This window comes from Rosa chinensis, chromosome 3 (genome assembly GCF_002994745.2).
Source record: "Rosa chinensis cultivar Old Blush chromosome 3, RchiOBHm-V2, whole genome shotgun sequence".
NCBI classification, from domain to species: Eukaryota; Viridiplantae; Streptophyta; class Magnoliopsida; order Rosales; family Rosaceae; genus Rosa; species Rosa chinensis.
Window position 1 is genome coordinate 43,199,559 of NC_037090.1, and position 12,511 is coordinate 43,212,069.

The 12,511-nt window shown below is 37.2% G+C and overlaps 1 protein-coding gene across 18 annotated transcripts; it reads right to left on the minus strand.

The window, feature by feature from the left end:
• Positions 1-551: 551 nt before the first annotated feature.
• On the minus strand, positions 552-11,828 carry LOC112192249 (copper-transporting ATPase PAA2, chloroplastic). Of its 18 annotated transcripts, none has more exons than XR_005808137.1 (14): positions 11,512-11,828; positions 10,946-11,184; positions 10,298-10,389; positions 9,134-9,180; positions 5,397-8,805; positions 5,158-5,288; positions 4,869-4,935; positions 3,076-3,121; positions 2,709-2,948; positions 2,460-2,570; positions 2,027-2,095; positions 1,686-1,795; positions 1,176-1,486; positions 552-849 (listed from the first exon to the last, which is right to left on the minus strand). XR_005808137.1 is itself a non-coding variant. In XM_024331898.2 (7 exons), exons 2-6 carry the CDS (start codon positions 2,709-2,711, stop codon positions 1,360-1,362), a joined length of 447 nt encoding a protein of 148 aa, XP_024187666.1. In that variant the 5' UTR covers positions 2,712-2,948; positions 3,076-3,108; the 3' UTR covers positions 552-849; positions 1,176-1,359. The 18 variants fall into 18 exon arrangements, 2 of the variants coding, with proteins under 2 accessions (XP_024187666.1, XP_024187667.1); XR_005808139.1 differs by having other exon boundaries at positions 2,709-2,985; XR_005808140.1 differs by lacking the exon at positions 5,158-5,288 and having other exon boundaries at positions 8,714-8,805.
• Positions 11,829-12,511: the final 683 nt, after the last annotated feature.

A 12,511-nucleotide genomic window follows, 5' to 3' on the forward strand; every position in this document is an offset into this window, starting at 1 on the left:
AAACATTTCTTGTTCTTCATGATTTTGAAGCGTAATCTACCACATATACCGATATATTTACTTATATTAACCTCAGTGTGTAACGAAAAAACGATGTTAATAGTTTCTATTTAAAAATCGATGTCTGCATAGTTTAGTAACATCGATTTTCATTTTGGAACTGATGTCTGGCACTCGGTAGTATATCGTTTTTGACAAAAAATCGATGTCTAGATATTTTAGTAACATCGATTTTCATTTCGGAACTGATGTCTGGCACTCGGTAGTATATCGTTTTTGACAAAAAATCGATGTCTGGATATTTTAGAGTAGTATATCATTTTTGACAATGAACCGATGTCTGGATATTTTAGTAACATCGATTTTCATTTTGGAACTGATGTTTGGCACTCGGTAGTATATCATTTTTGACAAAAAATCGATGTCTGAATATTTTAGTTACATCGATTTTCATTTTGGAACTGATGTATCTGTATTACTGGACATCAGTTTTTATGGCTAAAACTGATTTCAACTTTATATCTAGACATCACATTCTATAAAGAGGATGATGTCCACAAAATAGAACTGTGATTATAAATTGCAAATTGGGGTATTATATCCGACATTCATCATCCTTAATAGTTTACAAAATGGGCAAAATAAAACCCCAATTCATGCACCTATATACTACAAGGCTAGCCTAGCAATTAGTATTCATGTTTGTTCATAATTGCTTCAAAAAAGTTAATTAAAAGCTAGCCTAACTCAAAATCAAGAAATTGGTCAGAACCTATAGCAGAGTCTGTAAGTAGTCGGCTACTTCAATGCGGACCTCGTCAAGTTGTTGTTGGGTATGCCATCACCAACCTGCGAAAAAAAACAATTGTCACAGAAGAGGTATAGCAAAACTTACGATTTATATGATCATGTCATGAGAATGAATTAATGAACAACCACCTTGATGCAAAGAGGAACTCTAAAAGAGCTGTTTGATTGCATGCATGGTCATATGGTTTAAACTATTGGCTATTTACCAAAACCACCAGTTAATCCCATTGCTGAAATGTAGAGTATAAAATAGATACAGTGGAGTGAGGCAGCCACTACACTTGGATTTCAATGTTACAACAGCTTTGGCATAGCTAAAAACATATGAAAAAGCAAAATTCACAGAACAAATTGGAGATGGTTACCATTGCAACATGATGCCCTGCAGCTTTAAGACTAGAAATAGCTCCAGATTTTCCCTGTGGAGTCAATGATGACTTGATAAATTCCTTTTCTATTCCAACTGATTTTGCTATAGTTGCAACTTCCTCTTCCCTGTCCTTAGAAAACAGGACAGTTCTGATACCCTTCTGGACAGTATCTTTATATTCATTTGTTCACCATACACACCAAGACATCCACAGCTAGTTTCAAGCTCAATAGCAATGAATCTCCATCTGGCCCAGCAATATCATTGAGCAAAACATCAGGAAAAATATGAGTTCCAATGTAGTACCTGAAATGAATTCAAAGCATAAGCATGCCTAGTTGAAAAGAACCACAAAGCATTTTCTTAAGTAAAAAGAAAGCACACATTGCCCTTTAAGTTGATTAGATTTATAACCAATTACAACTATCTAAAACTTCAGGTTCATTTCAGTCTATAATGACATTTTCATAAACATGTATTATGTGAAAGAAAAATCACCACCTACCAAAAAGCAAATGTTGTAGCTGAGAGAGTCATTATAGTGTATACAAAAGGTCCAGCTATTGAATCAGCAAGCCTTTGAATTGGTGCTTCATGGCCTTGAGCATCCTCAACCTCACAAATATGAAATGCATGCACTGTCTAATGAGTAAAAGGTGCTAACTGATTAAGATATCAAACAGAAAACTTCCCTGCATTGCAACCCCCTTCCCATGGAAAATAAACAAAAGAAAGAGATATTCCTTGAACAAGTATATAAATATCCTTAATGAATTAGTGTTTCTGCACAAACGCAAGGTTGCTCAAAACAATTGTCTATGTCATGAGTAAAAGTAGTTCACTAACCATGCGAACAATCTTGGAAATCATTGAATTGGAGCCAGTTGAAGTTGCTTCAATTCTCAGAGGACCATCCTGAAATATATAAACAATTCCCTTCTGTTTTAACTATGCAAAAACTATATATCAAATGAAATTGTCTTCTTCTTTTCATAATAAAGTCTTCTTTTCTTTTCTTTTCTCTTCTTTTTTTAAGTAAAGAAAAAAAAAAAAAAATATATATATATATATATATATATCTACTGAAGGTAACTATATGAAGGAAGTAATAGCTGGAGCTCTTAATCTCATCACTATATTCCCTGTTGATCATGATAATATGGGAACTTTGTCCAACATTAAATGTAATAAATGACTGAGAAAGCTCTCAAACTTGAGAAACTGCCAAAAATAAGTGATACATGTGACAACATATCACTCTCCAGTTTAACAATCATACCCAATTTATTGTTCCAGCTGAGACGGTAAGTTCTTTTTCCTTAAATACAGGAAGCGATTCTCCTGTGAGCATGGACTCATCCACAACACTTCTTCCAGTCAAAACTCTTCCCTGTGGAAGCAGTTTATATTCAGCAAACATTCATGAAAAAATAAAAGTATAACAGTTATATATCTAAGACACCAATACGAGCCTTTGGTCTAAAACAAAGACAACAACAAACTAATTAAGACATCCAAGGATTCACACCATTTCAGCAGAAACTTTCTAGTTTTTGCTCAAATCTTAATGGGCCATGTCAATCTGATTGAGCAGTGCTCAAATCTTAATACTCAACTCCAATGATTTGGCTTTATTTAAGATAGCATCAGCAATTGGATGTGATGCTGTACTCTCTACAGCAGCAGCTATTTGAAGAATTTCCAAGTCTTTATACTTGAAAGAAGCAATGCTAGAAACGGCAGGTTTTCCTTTAGTGAGGGTTCCTGTCTGAAGGTTGAAGCTTCGAGTGAGATTGCAGAGATAACTTCACATATGAGCAAGAGTAAAATGATTCATCTCTTCAGAGCCAGTACAATGTGTATGAGTGAGAATGATTGTGTAAATGCAAATCTACCTTGTCTAAAGCAAAATGATCTATACTGGCCAACCTAGCCTTGCTCCTGCTCATTTTCCAGTGCAACAAAAGTAATATTAGAACTCTCCAGAAATACCTTGGTGTTATAACTAGAAAGAATATTAAGATGCTTGAATATAGGCCTGGCAACGTGCGGGTATAGTGCGGGTATGGGCCGGGTTTTTAACGGGCCGACCCGGTAAAAACCCGTTAAGTTAACGGGTTTCGCGGGCTAAACCCGACGGGTTTGCGGGTTTTCCGTTGGAACCCGTTAACAAATTTTTTTTTTTTTAATTTAAAAAAATTTTTAATCTAAATTTTTTTTTTTGTAATCTAAAAACTGATGATAGACAATGAAAGAAGTGTTTTTGGAGCACTAAATTATGTGATCTGGCAACTCCCAGTAGAAAAACAAACCAAAATAGCAAACAGCAACACTAAAAAGAATCTAAAGTTGCAGACCAAATAGCAATCCCTAAAAACTGATGATCATCCAGTAACATTCAAGACAGAGACCCATAATAACTTGCAAGATATCGATCAAACCCACTTGTCAAACCCCATCATAATCGGCCAAAAAGGAAAATAACTTTCCAGGTAGCCGGAGTTAATTGAATAGAAACGCAGAGCCTGGTGAGCAGCTTGAGGGAGATATGGTACCCAGACTAGTTGAGAAGGCAACATCTGTCCCAACTTGGAACAACAGTAGTATTCCATCGGCATCATACTTTTATTTATTTATTAATTTTTTTTAAAGATCTTTTCCATACACAGATAAATTCCTGTCCTAAGATTTTCATAAAGCAATCCAAAAATAACCAAACCCAGCACTCTGAAACAAGTTTCTTCAGACCAGCCTCCCTCTAAAGCAATATATGGTATAAGGAAGAAACCCACAAAATATAAATCAAAGAAAAGGTCCAAAACAAAACAAGACAGAAAAATGGCATTTTGCAATTTGCAATCTGGAGTCCACACAAACCCACACATTCAGGTCAACTTGGAGTCCACACAAACCAAAATCAATACTCTAAATCCAAGATAAACGAAGCAAAATCTCAAGCTAGGCCAGTATACAAAAATCACACAGAAAATGCATTATCAACAGCAACCCATAAAACCCAACATTCGATCAAGAACAACAAAGCTTCAGAACACTCAGATCTTTAAAGAACTAGTACAACCCCACAACCAAACAAACACCATATTACAGAATGGAAGAAACAGAAGAAGGGTGAGAGTAGTGCAGCAGAGTAGTGTAGCTGAACCAAGGGCTTCTGGGGGTCTCTGGGTTTCAGATCTGGAAGAGAGAGAGAGAGAGAGAGAGAGAGAGAGAGGGAGGGAGTGGCGTGAGTGTGCGTCTACCTCAGTGCAGCAAACCCAGATTGGGTTGAGTTCCAGAGAGAGAGAGTTGCGTTTTGGTGAATGACGGAAAGGGTCGAAGACTCGAAGTGGGTTTGTTTAGAAGTAAACGGGTTCCATGGGTTCCAGTGGGTTTAGCACGCAAGACCCGTTAATTTGCGGGCTTTTTGTGTGCGGGCTTTTTTAGCACGAATTTAATAAATGGACGGGTTCGTGCGGGCTTTTACCGTGCGGGTTTCGGGCGGGTTTGCGGGTCACGGGCTCAGATGCCAGGCCTACTTGAATATATGATTGAACCTCTCAAACACCAAATTAACAATATTAAGTAAGGTTGATAGAAGTATGACAATTATATATCCAATACCCAGCACGAGTTTCTCACAGATATACAAAATCAAAGTGAATATAAATGAAGATGGTAGATGGTGTACCAAGAGAAGTGCCAACTAGGATTGCTGTGGGTGTTGCAAAACCCAGTGCACAAGGGCAAGAAACTACCTGCAATAGAACACGAATACTTCATGTTTTGACATGTATGCCTTATATGAGATTTCAATACAAGATCTAATTTTATTATACTTTTCCTTTTGTAATAGTTTGACATGTATGCCTTATAATGAAGAACTATTTATGGTATTTACATCATTACATAAAAATAATTCATCCCTAAATTAAAACTCTTGCGAATAATTAATGTTTAACTATCATAACAAGACTCACAGAGCTTGCAGAAACAGAGAATCCAAAACCCAAAAATCGAGCTTGAAGAATCACCACTTGAACCCAGAAATCGAGCGTGAAGAATGAAGAATCACCAAGCTTCGAGGTTGAAGAATCACCAAGCTTGAAGCCTTGAACCCAGAAATCCAACCCAAAATCAAACCCAGAAAACCCTGAAAAGTGTGAACCCAGAAATTCGATTGAGAGTAAAACCCAGAAAGATTGAGAATAGAGTTTACCTGCGAGCTGGAGAGCTAGAGAGCTGGCCGGAGAGAGACTGAGAATCGAGTCAATCGACTGATCGAGAGAGAGCCTGTCAGATAGAGAGAGAGTGACTGGCCGACGGCCGACGGAGCGTGCAGAAAAGAGAGAGAGAGAGAGAGCGACGGAGCGTTTTAGAACCCTGGATAAGGGTAAGCTGCTGCTCAGAGGCGGAGGAGGAAGACAAGGAGGTTGGGTGAAAATGAGTTAGGGTTAGGGAATGACTCAAAGTCAATGCAAGTGGTGTGGGAAAAAAAACTAAGTATGGGGGGAATGAAATTTTTAGTCCCCGCGTTTCTCAAATTTTTCAACTTAGTCCCTCCGCGTTTTTGTAAATTTTTCGTACGAAACTTTTCTCATCGGTTTCTTTGGTGACTGATGTCCATAATAACAATAGAAATCGGTTTCTTCACAAACTGATGTTAACATGATTTTTAACATCAGGTGCAATCCTGACCGATTTAATAGTGGTGATGTCTAATGACATTGTTCTAGTAGTGGAAAGTGACCAAGAAGAAGGAGCTGAAGGAGAAGGAGCAACTAGCTCTTCCTCAAATCAGTCGGAAGAAGAAGCTCAAGAAGAAGGGAGGACAAGGAGATTACCGGTGTGGATGCAAGACTATGAAAGTGGAGAAGGGCTGTCAGAAGAAGAAGAATTGCACAATCTTGTGATGTTCGCCTCTACGTCCGATCCAACTACGTTTGAAGAGGCGCACAAAAGTGAAAAATGGCAGGCCGCAATGGTTCAAGAAATAGAGGCAATCGAGAAAAATGGTACTTGGGAATTGACCAAGTTGCCAAAAGGAGCAAAAACTATCGGAGTAAAATGGATATTCAAAACTAAGTTGAATGAAAGTGGAGAAGTGGATAAATGCAAAGCACGGCTTGTTGTTAAGGGGTATGCTCAATAGTATGGGATCGATTATACTGAGGTGTTTGCACCTGTGGCTAGGTGGGACACCATACGCATGATAATTGCTCTTGCTGCTAAAAAGGGATGGTGTATGTATCAAATGGACGTAAAGAGTGCATTTCTGCATGGTGAGTTAAATGAAACCGTTTTCGTTGATCAGCCACAAGGGTTTGTGAAGAAGGGTGATGAGTTGAAAGTGTATAAATTGAAGAAAGCCTTGTATGGCCTCAAACAAGCTCCACGTGCGTGGTACAGTCGTATCGAAGCCTACTTCATCAGGGAAGGATTTGAACGGTGCCCACATGAGCATACCTTGTTCGTGAAGTTAGGAGAAAAAGGTACCATTCTCATTGTTAGTATTTACATTGATGACCTTAAATTTACTGGCAATGATGAATACATGTTTGAGGAGTTTAAGAAGTCTATGAAACAAGAGTTTGACATGACGGATCTCGGTAAGATGCGTTATTTCCTTGGAGTCGAGGTTGTTCAGAATGAGGATGGGATTTACATTTGCCAAAGAAAGTATGCAAAGGAGGTGTTGGAGAGATTAAGAATGGAGAAGAGCAACTCGTCTAGGAACCCTATTGTCCCTAGATTCAAGTTGATGAAAGATGAAAGTGGTGTGAAGGTGGACGCCACTATGTATAAGCAGGTTGTTGGCTGTTTGATGTACTTGGCAGCTACTAGGCCAGATCTCATGTATGTGATAAGTTTAATCAGCAGGTTTATGGGAAGTCCGACTGAGCTACACATGCAAGCAGTTAAAAGAGTCCTCAGGTATCTCAAAGGCACTGTTGATTTGGGGATTCTGTACAAACGAAATGGGAACGAGAAGCTTGAGGCATACAAGGATAGTGACCACGCAGGTGATCTAGATGACCGGAGGAGCACATCCGGATACGTGTTTCTACTTAGCACCGGTGCAGTTTCATGGTCTTCTAAAAAGCAACCTGTAGTTACCTTATCTACCACCGAAGCTGAGTTTATAGCTGCAGCCTCCTGTGCTTGTCAAGGAATTTGGATGCGCAGAGTTCTTGAAAAGCTTGGCCATGCTCAGCATGGAAGCACAACCGTGTATTGTGATAACAGCTCCACTATAAAACTTTCGAAGAACCCGGTGCTGCATGGAAGAAGCAAACATATTGATGTACGTTTCCATTTCCTTCGTGACCTTACCAAAGATGGAACAGTGGAGCTGGTCCATTGCAACTCACAGAATCAAATAGCAGACATCATGACGAAGCCACTGAAGCTTGAAGTGTTTGAGAAGCTTCGTGAGCTACTTGGGATGTGCACGGTACCAGGTATAAACTGATTGCACAAGTGCAAACAGTTTAAGGGGGGATATGTTGGAACAGCTATGGCTTAACTGTTATTCTGAACGTTCGAGTTTGTTTTAGTTATTGCAGTAAATAAACCCAATTTATTTGGGCAATACGTTAACCCTACTTATGAGGGCAGTACGTTAGATATTAAATCCTACTTATTGATGACAGTACGTTAGGTTTGAATGTTTCCTCCCCATGATCTACGTTGCTAGTGCTATTTGTTTCTATCTATTTCTTTGTAAGGCTATATAAGCCAACATTCAGTATTGGAATAAAAAGAGGAAGTCTCCCACTTATTGTATTGTGTGTGATAGGTTTATACAACATTGCAGCCCCAAATTGGTGAGGGTTTTTTTGCCTCATATAAGGTTTGAGGTAGTACATTATCTTTTGGAAGCAAAGACCCAACAGTGGCAAGTAACTCAGAAAAACAAGTATCACTCGTACCAAACCTAGCTTTCAAATTGTGAAGTTGCACCAATGCATCTAACTTGGTGTGTTCACTATCCTCAAATAATGGTTTTTCTGCTTCCTCAACAAACTTATTGAACTCATAGGACTCCTCATCATAATCACCTTCATTAAAGGCTGCTTGACACATATCAATGGTTTCAGAACCAAAATGAGGGTTTTGAGGTACACCTAAAGGACTAGGTGCACTAGCATAGGAGGACAAAGTAGGTTCTCCATGCCAAATCCAGTTTGTGTAGCTCAAACTAAAGCCATAAGCATACAAATGTCCCCTTATGACTTTAATCGACTTCTCTTTGAAGTTTACACATTTTGAGCAAGGACATCGAATTTTATTAGGGTTACTAGCATTCTCTTCAGCAAAAAGCAAGAAGTTTTCAACACCCAATTCATACTTTAAAGTATCCCTATCTTCGTTAATCCAAGATTTATCCATTGCTGAAATTTAAAAAAAAATGAGAATTGTTGAAGACAAGACATCAAACAACAAACAACATACTGGAAATCAAGAATTCATCATAATTCATGAAAACCATGCAAAAGCAAATGAGAAAGTAGGGAGAGATAAATGATAACTAACCTGACTTAGAGTTGCATCAACAAGGAATGGCCCCTTACTTCTACTTTGTACAAATAATCCTTTGATGCCTTTTTTCTTGACCAAACCCGCACCTGAATCACATTGATGATGCAAGGTAAAGAAAGGTGTTTAAAGTTTGATCTATGAGTACAATGAAAAAAAAAATCAGATTTACTCTTTAAGAAGCTTTCTTTGCTGATTTAGAATAACAGACAACTATTAAGACATAAATAAACATTATCAACAGAGCTCAAACAAAAACAAAAATTGGAAAAAAAAAAAAGGTTCCCTGCTAGTATTAATACTACAATTCTAAGCAATTGAACAAGTTGTCACATTACTATGTACAAGCATAATCATTTGGGGCCATCAAACAAAAGGCTTTTTTTGCCTTTGCCTGGTTTGATAAAAGATACACACCTCTTTGCTCTAGCCTTTGTCTTTAACTCCTCTGACTGTTTGCAACTCTGCCACAAGATCAACCAATATGTTCAGAAACAAAGATAGAAAAGAAAGTAACATCAAGTCAAATCCTCATGAAATTTCAAATAAACTATTCATCCTTAGCCCACTGCCAATATCAACCATGCCATTCCAAACACAAAATGCATAAAAAAATTTAAGACCTAAATGCTAAATAATCAGCCTTTTGCTATCACGAGTCCTCATCATACAGTGAGACTTCATACCGATTCAAAATAGTTTACATAAAGAATCTCAAGAACATGGAAATCCACAATTAGTTCAAAATAGAAGCATAATTGTAAACATATGTAACTATTTGCAACCATTAACAAAATCACAATCTGAGATTACTATTATTCACATGGCTTATGCTTATTTCTATGAATTAACCTACCTCCAATTCCACCTAATAACCTCCTTTCTAACCAGAGGGATATCAAACATTAACCCAAAGATATTGAAAACAATTGAAAGCAAATGTTGAAAGATGATCTAGACATGACAGAAGCTAACCATAATAATTGTAATGCTACTTCCTCATGAGATAACAAATTTTGAAATAACAAAGTTGCTAGCATTCCACTTGTTTGGTTGGTTGGAATGTCTGTAGGATTGTATCATCTCAAATAAATTGAAATTTGCTTGGGCAATCCGATTATTTATATGATCATTTTGTTGCATATATACATGGCTGGGAATCAGAACTTGGAAACTCATGCAAAAAGAAAATGTTGAGGCTCCCATACAACTAAGATTTAGACATGACAAAAGCTAACCATAATAACAAGGTTCCAGAATGACCAGTTCACCACTAACCACCGCATTCTTAATGTGAAGCCACAATCTTTCTACCAAATGATAGTTTCACAATGAGTAACTGCTGCTACTAAAACCCAATAATTAAACACCACTCTTCTAATGAATTTTTTTTTTTGGTAACGTCTCTAGTTTTTATATAATTATTTTTCTTCTTTTGATAGAGTTGTTACATGATCTAATGACCGAGCTCCATCTACCCATATTAAAAGTTTAGATCTTGGATCCCGCCTTGATTTCATTTCCCTTTAAGAAAGGCTCAAGAAATTAAATAAACACAATCCTACCAAAAGTGCGTGTTACCTGGCTGTGGTTGATTAATGGTGTTGGTGTTGCCTGAAGCCAAAAGGACTACTCTGAAGAGGTTGAGATGTCTGGAAAGTAGGAAAAGCAGGCTATAAAAAAAATAACAGAAAGAGTTAATCCAATAGCATGGCATGCAACTAAATACACAAGATTATGACCAAGCATTAATATCATCTAAATGAAAGATAGAAATTGCAAAGACACATTGCTCAAAGTATAGAAGATATCTCGTTTAAAAAAAGAAGGGTATACAACCAGTAAGATCCCTTGGTCATGAAGTGTCTTAAATAAAATTTAATATTGCTTTCACTACGAATTTCAAAAACACATAAATAAACTTCTTCTTCTTCTTCTTTTTTTTTATAATATATTTATTTATTTATATATATATATATATATATATATATATATATTCTTTTTTGCAAAATCGACTTCTTCAGGTAGCAAATGGCTCGGCAGGTTGACCCCCCATAACAGAACAAGGATATATATGAACCTAGCAACCCTATCAATCCGAGCTTAGGGAAATACAATTGAGCATCTCATGTAAGCAATATTAACAAATCTAAGCATCTTCGACACAACCTTATGTTTTACTCTGGTAACAAACAAATGGTAGAGAGAGAGAGAGAGAGAGAGACTTACAAATGGTTGAGTAATACCCAGTTGGTTGCATGTAGTACCCAATGAACTGCTCTGCATACTGGGAGTATGCAAAGGATGAGGGTTTTTGGGCAAATAAACCAGATGAGATTGAGGTATTAAAAGGACTTGAAAATGTTTGAGAAAATGATTTTTCTGTACAGTTGCAGGATTAGGATTCAAAGGATTTTTCTGTACAGTTGATATGCTAAAGCTACCTACACCAGCAGGAGACAGTTCACCTGAAAGTTCAATTTTAAGTTAAATTATAATCTACACAACCGTAAAAGAGGATTGCAGAAAACAATAAGAAGATAACATACACAAAACTAAAATACACAGACTATGCAAGTACCAGGAGATCAATAATTGGTTCCATGTTCATAGGTTTGTGTCAATAACTGAACCCATGTTCGTCAGACATGATTCATTGCAATGAAACCAAGTAATACTCCTAAATATCGCATATCGTAAAAGACATTTAGTAAAAGAGATTCTTGACCAAGTGTTTTCTAGTATCCCATATCGATGTCCCAAAACCAAAATCGAATTAACCCAAACCAAAATACCTGAATCGAATGCGTCTTGACCTTTACGGTCTCGTCTTCCTTGGCTCGACGAGGGAACAAGGCGAGCCCTGGCGTTGTTGGCGGATTCGGTGAATCTGAGAAAAGAGATGAGAGAAGAGATGCGCCGAAATCAAAATGGATGAGAGAAGTGGTGCTTCGACATTGGGTGGAGAACGATCGGAGGTGGAGAAGGAGGAGGAGAGCCGTCAAGTGCTGGTCGGAGGCGAGGATGAGGAAGAGGAGGTCGGCTATCTTAGTGGTTAGGGTTTGACTCTAAAAATGTCGTGCTAGTCAATATGAGTTGTGTGAGAAACTGACTAAGTGTTGGAGGGAATAGAAATTTTGTTCTCCCGCACTACAAATTTTTAACTTAGTCGTTTTCCGCGTTTTTCAAAATTTTGGTGAAAAAGTTTGGACATCGGTCAAATATAGTAAACGATGTGAATTGTACAAATAGAAATCAGATTTTCAAGAATCGATGTTAGAAATTTTTTTTTACATCGCGCGAAATCCTAACCGATTTCTATGATATGATGTCTATTAGCATTATTCTAGTAGTGAATTTAGGTGCTTTCACTTAGATTAAATATTCAAGGAAAGTAAAATATGGGAAATCATTTGCTTACTAACGTCTCACATGGTCAACTTCTTTCTCATGACATAGAAAATCAACTGTAGGAATTGTAATTGGATTTCATTCATATGATTGTGGTTTTGATCTTTGTTCCTTGCATTTCACTCTTGTATATGTGTTTTTACATTTTATTTATTTTATAATCCTAAAACCCCCTTATTTGTGTTAACTTGTATATATTTCTATTCTTTGTTTTATTTTTGTAAATAATACTTTATATTTATATTAATTCTTTATTTATTAATGCAATTATAGATGTACCCTCAATCCCCGGCTTGAACAATCCCTACTTATTCTACACTAACAACTACATTTTGCAGGGTTAAATTACGCGCTTACTTTCAGCACGTCATTAGGATGCGTGAC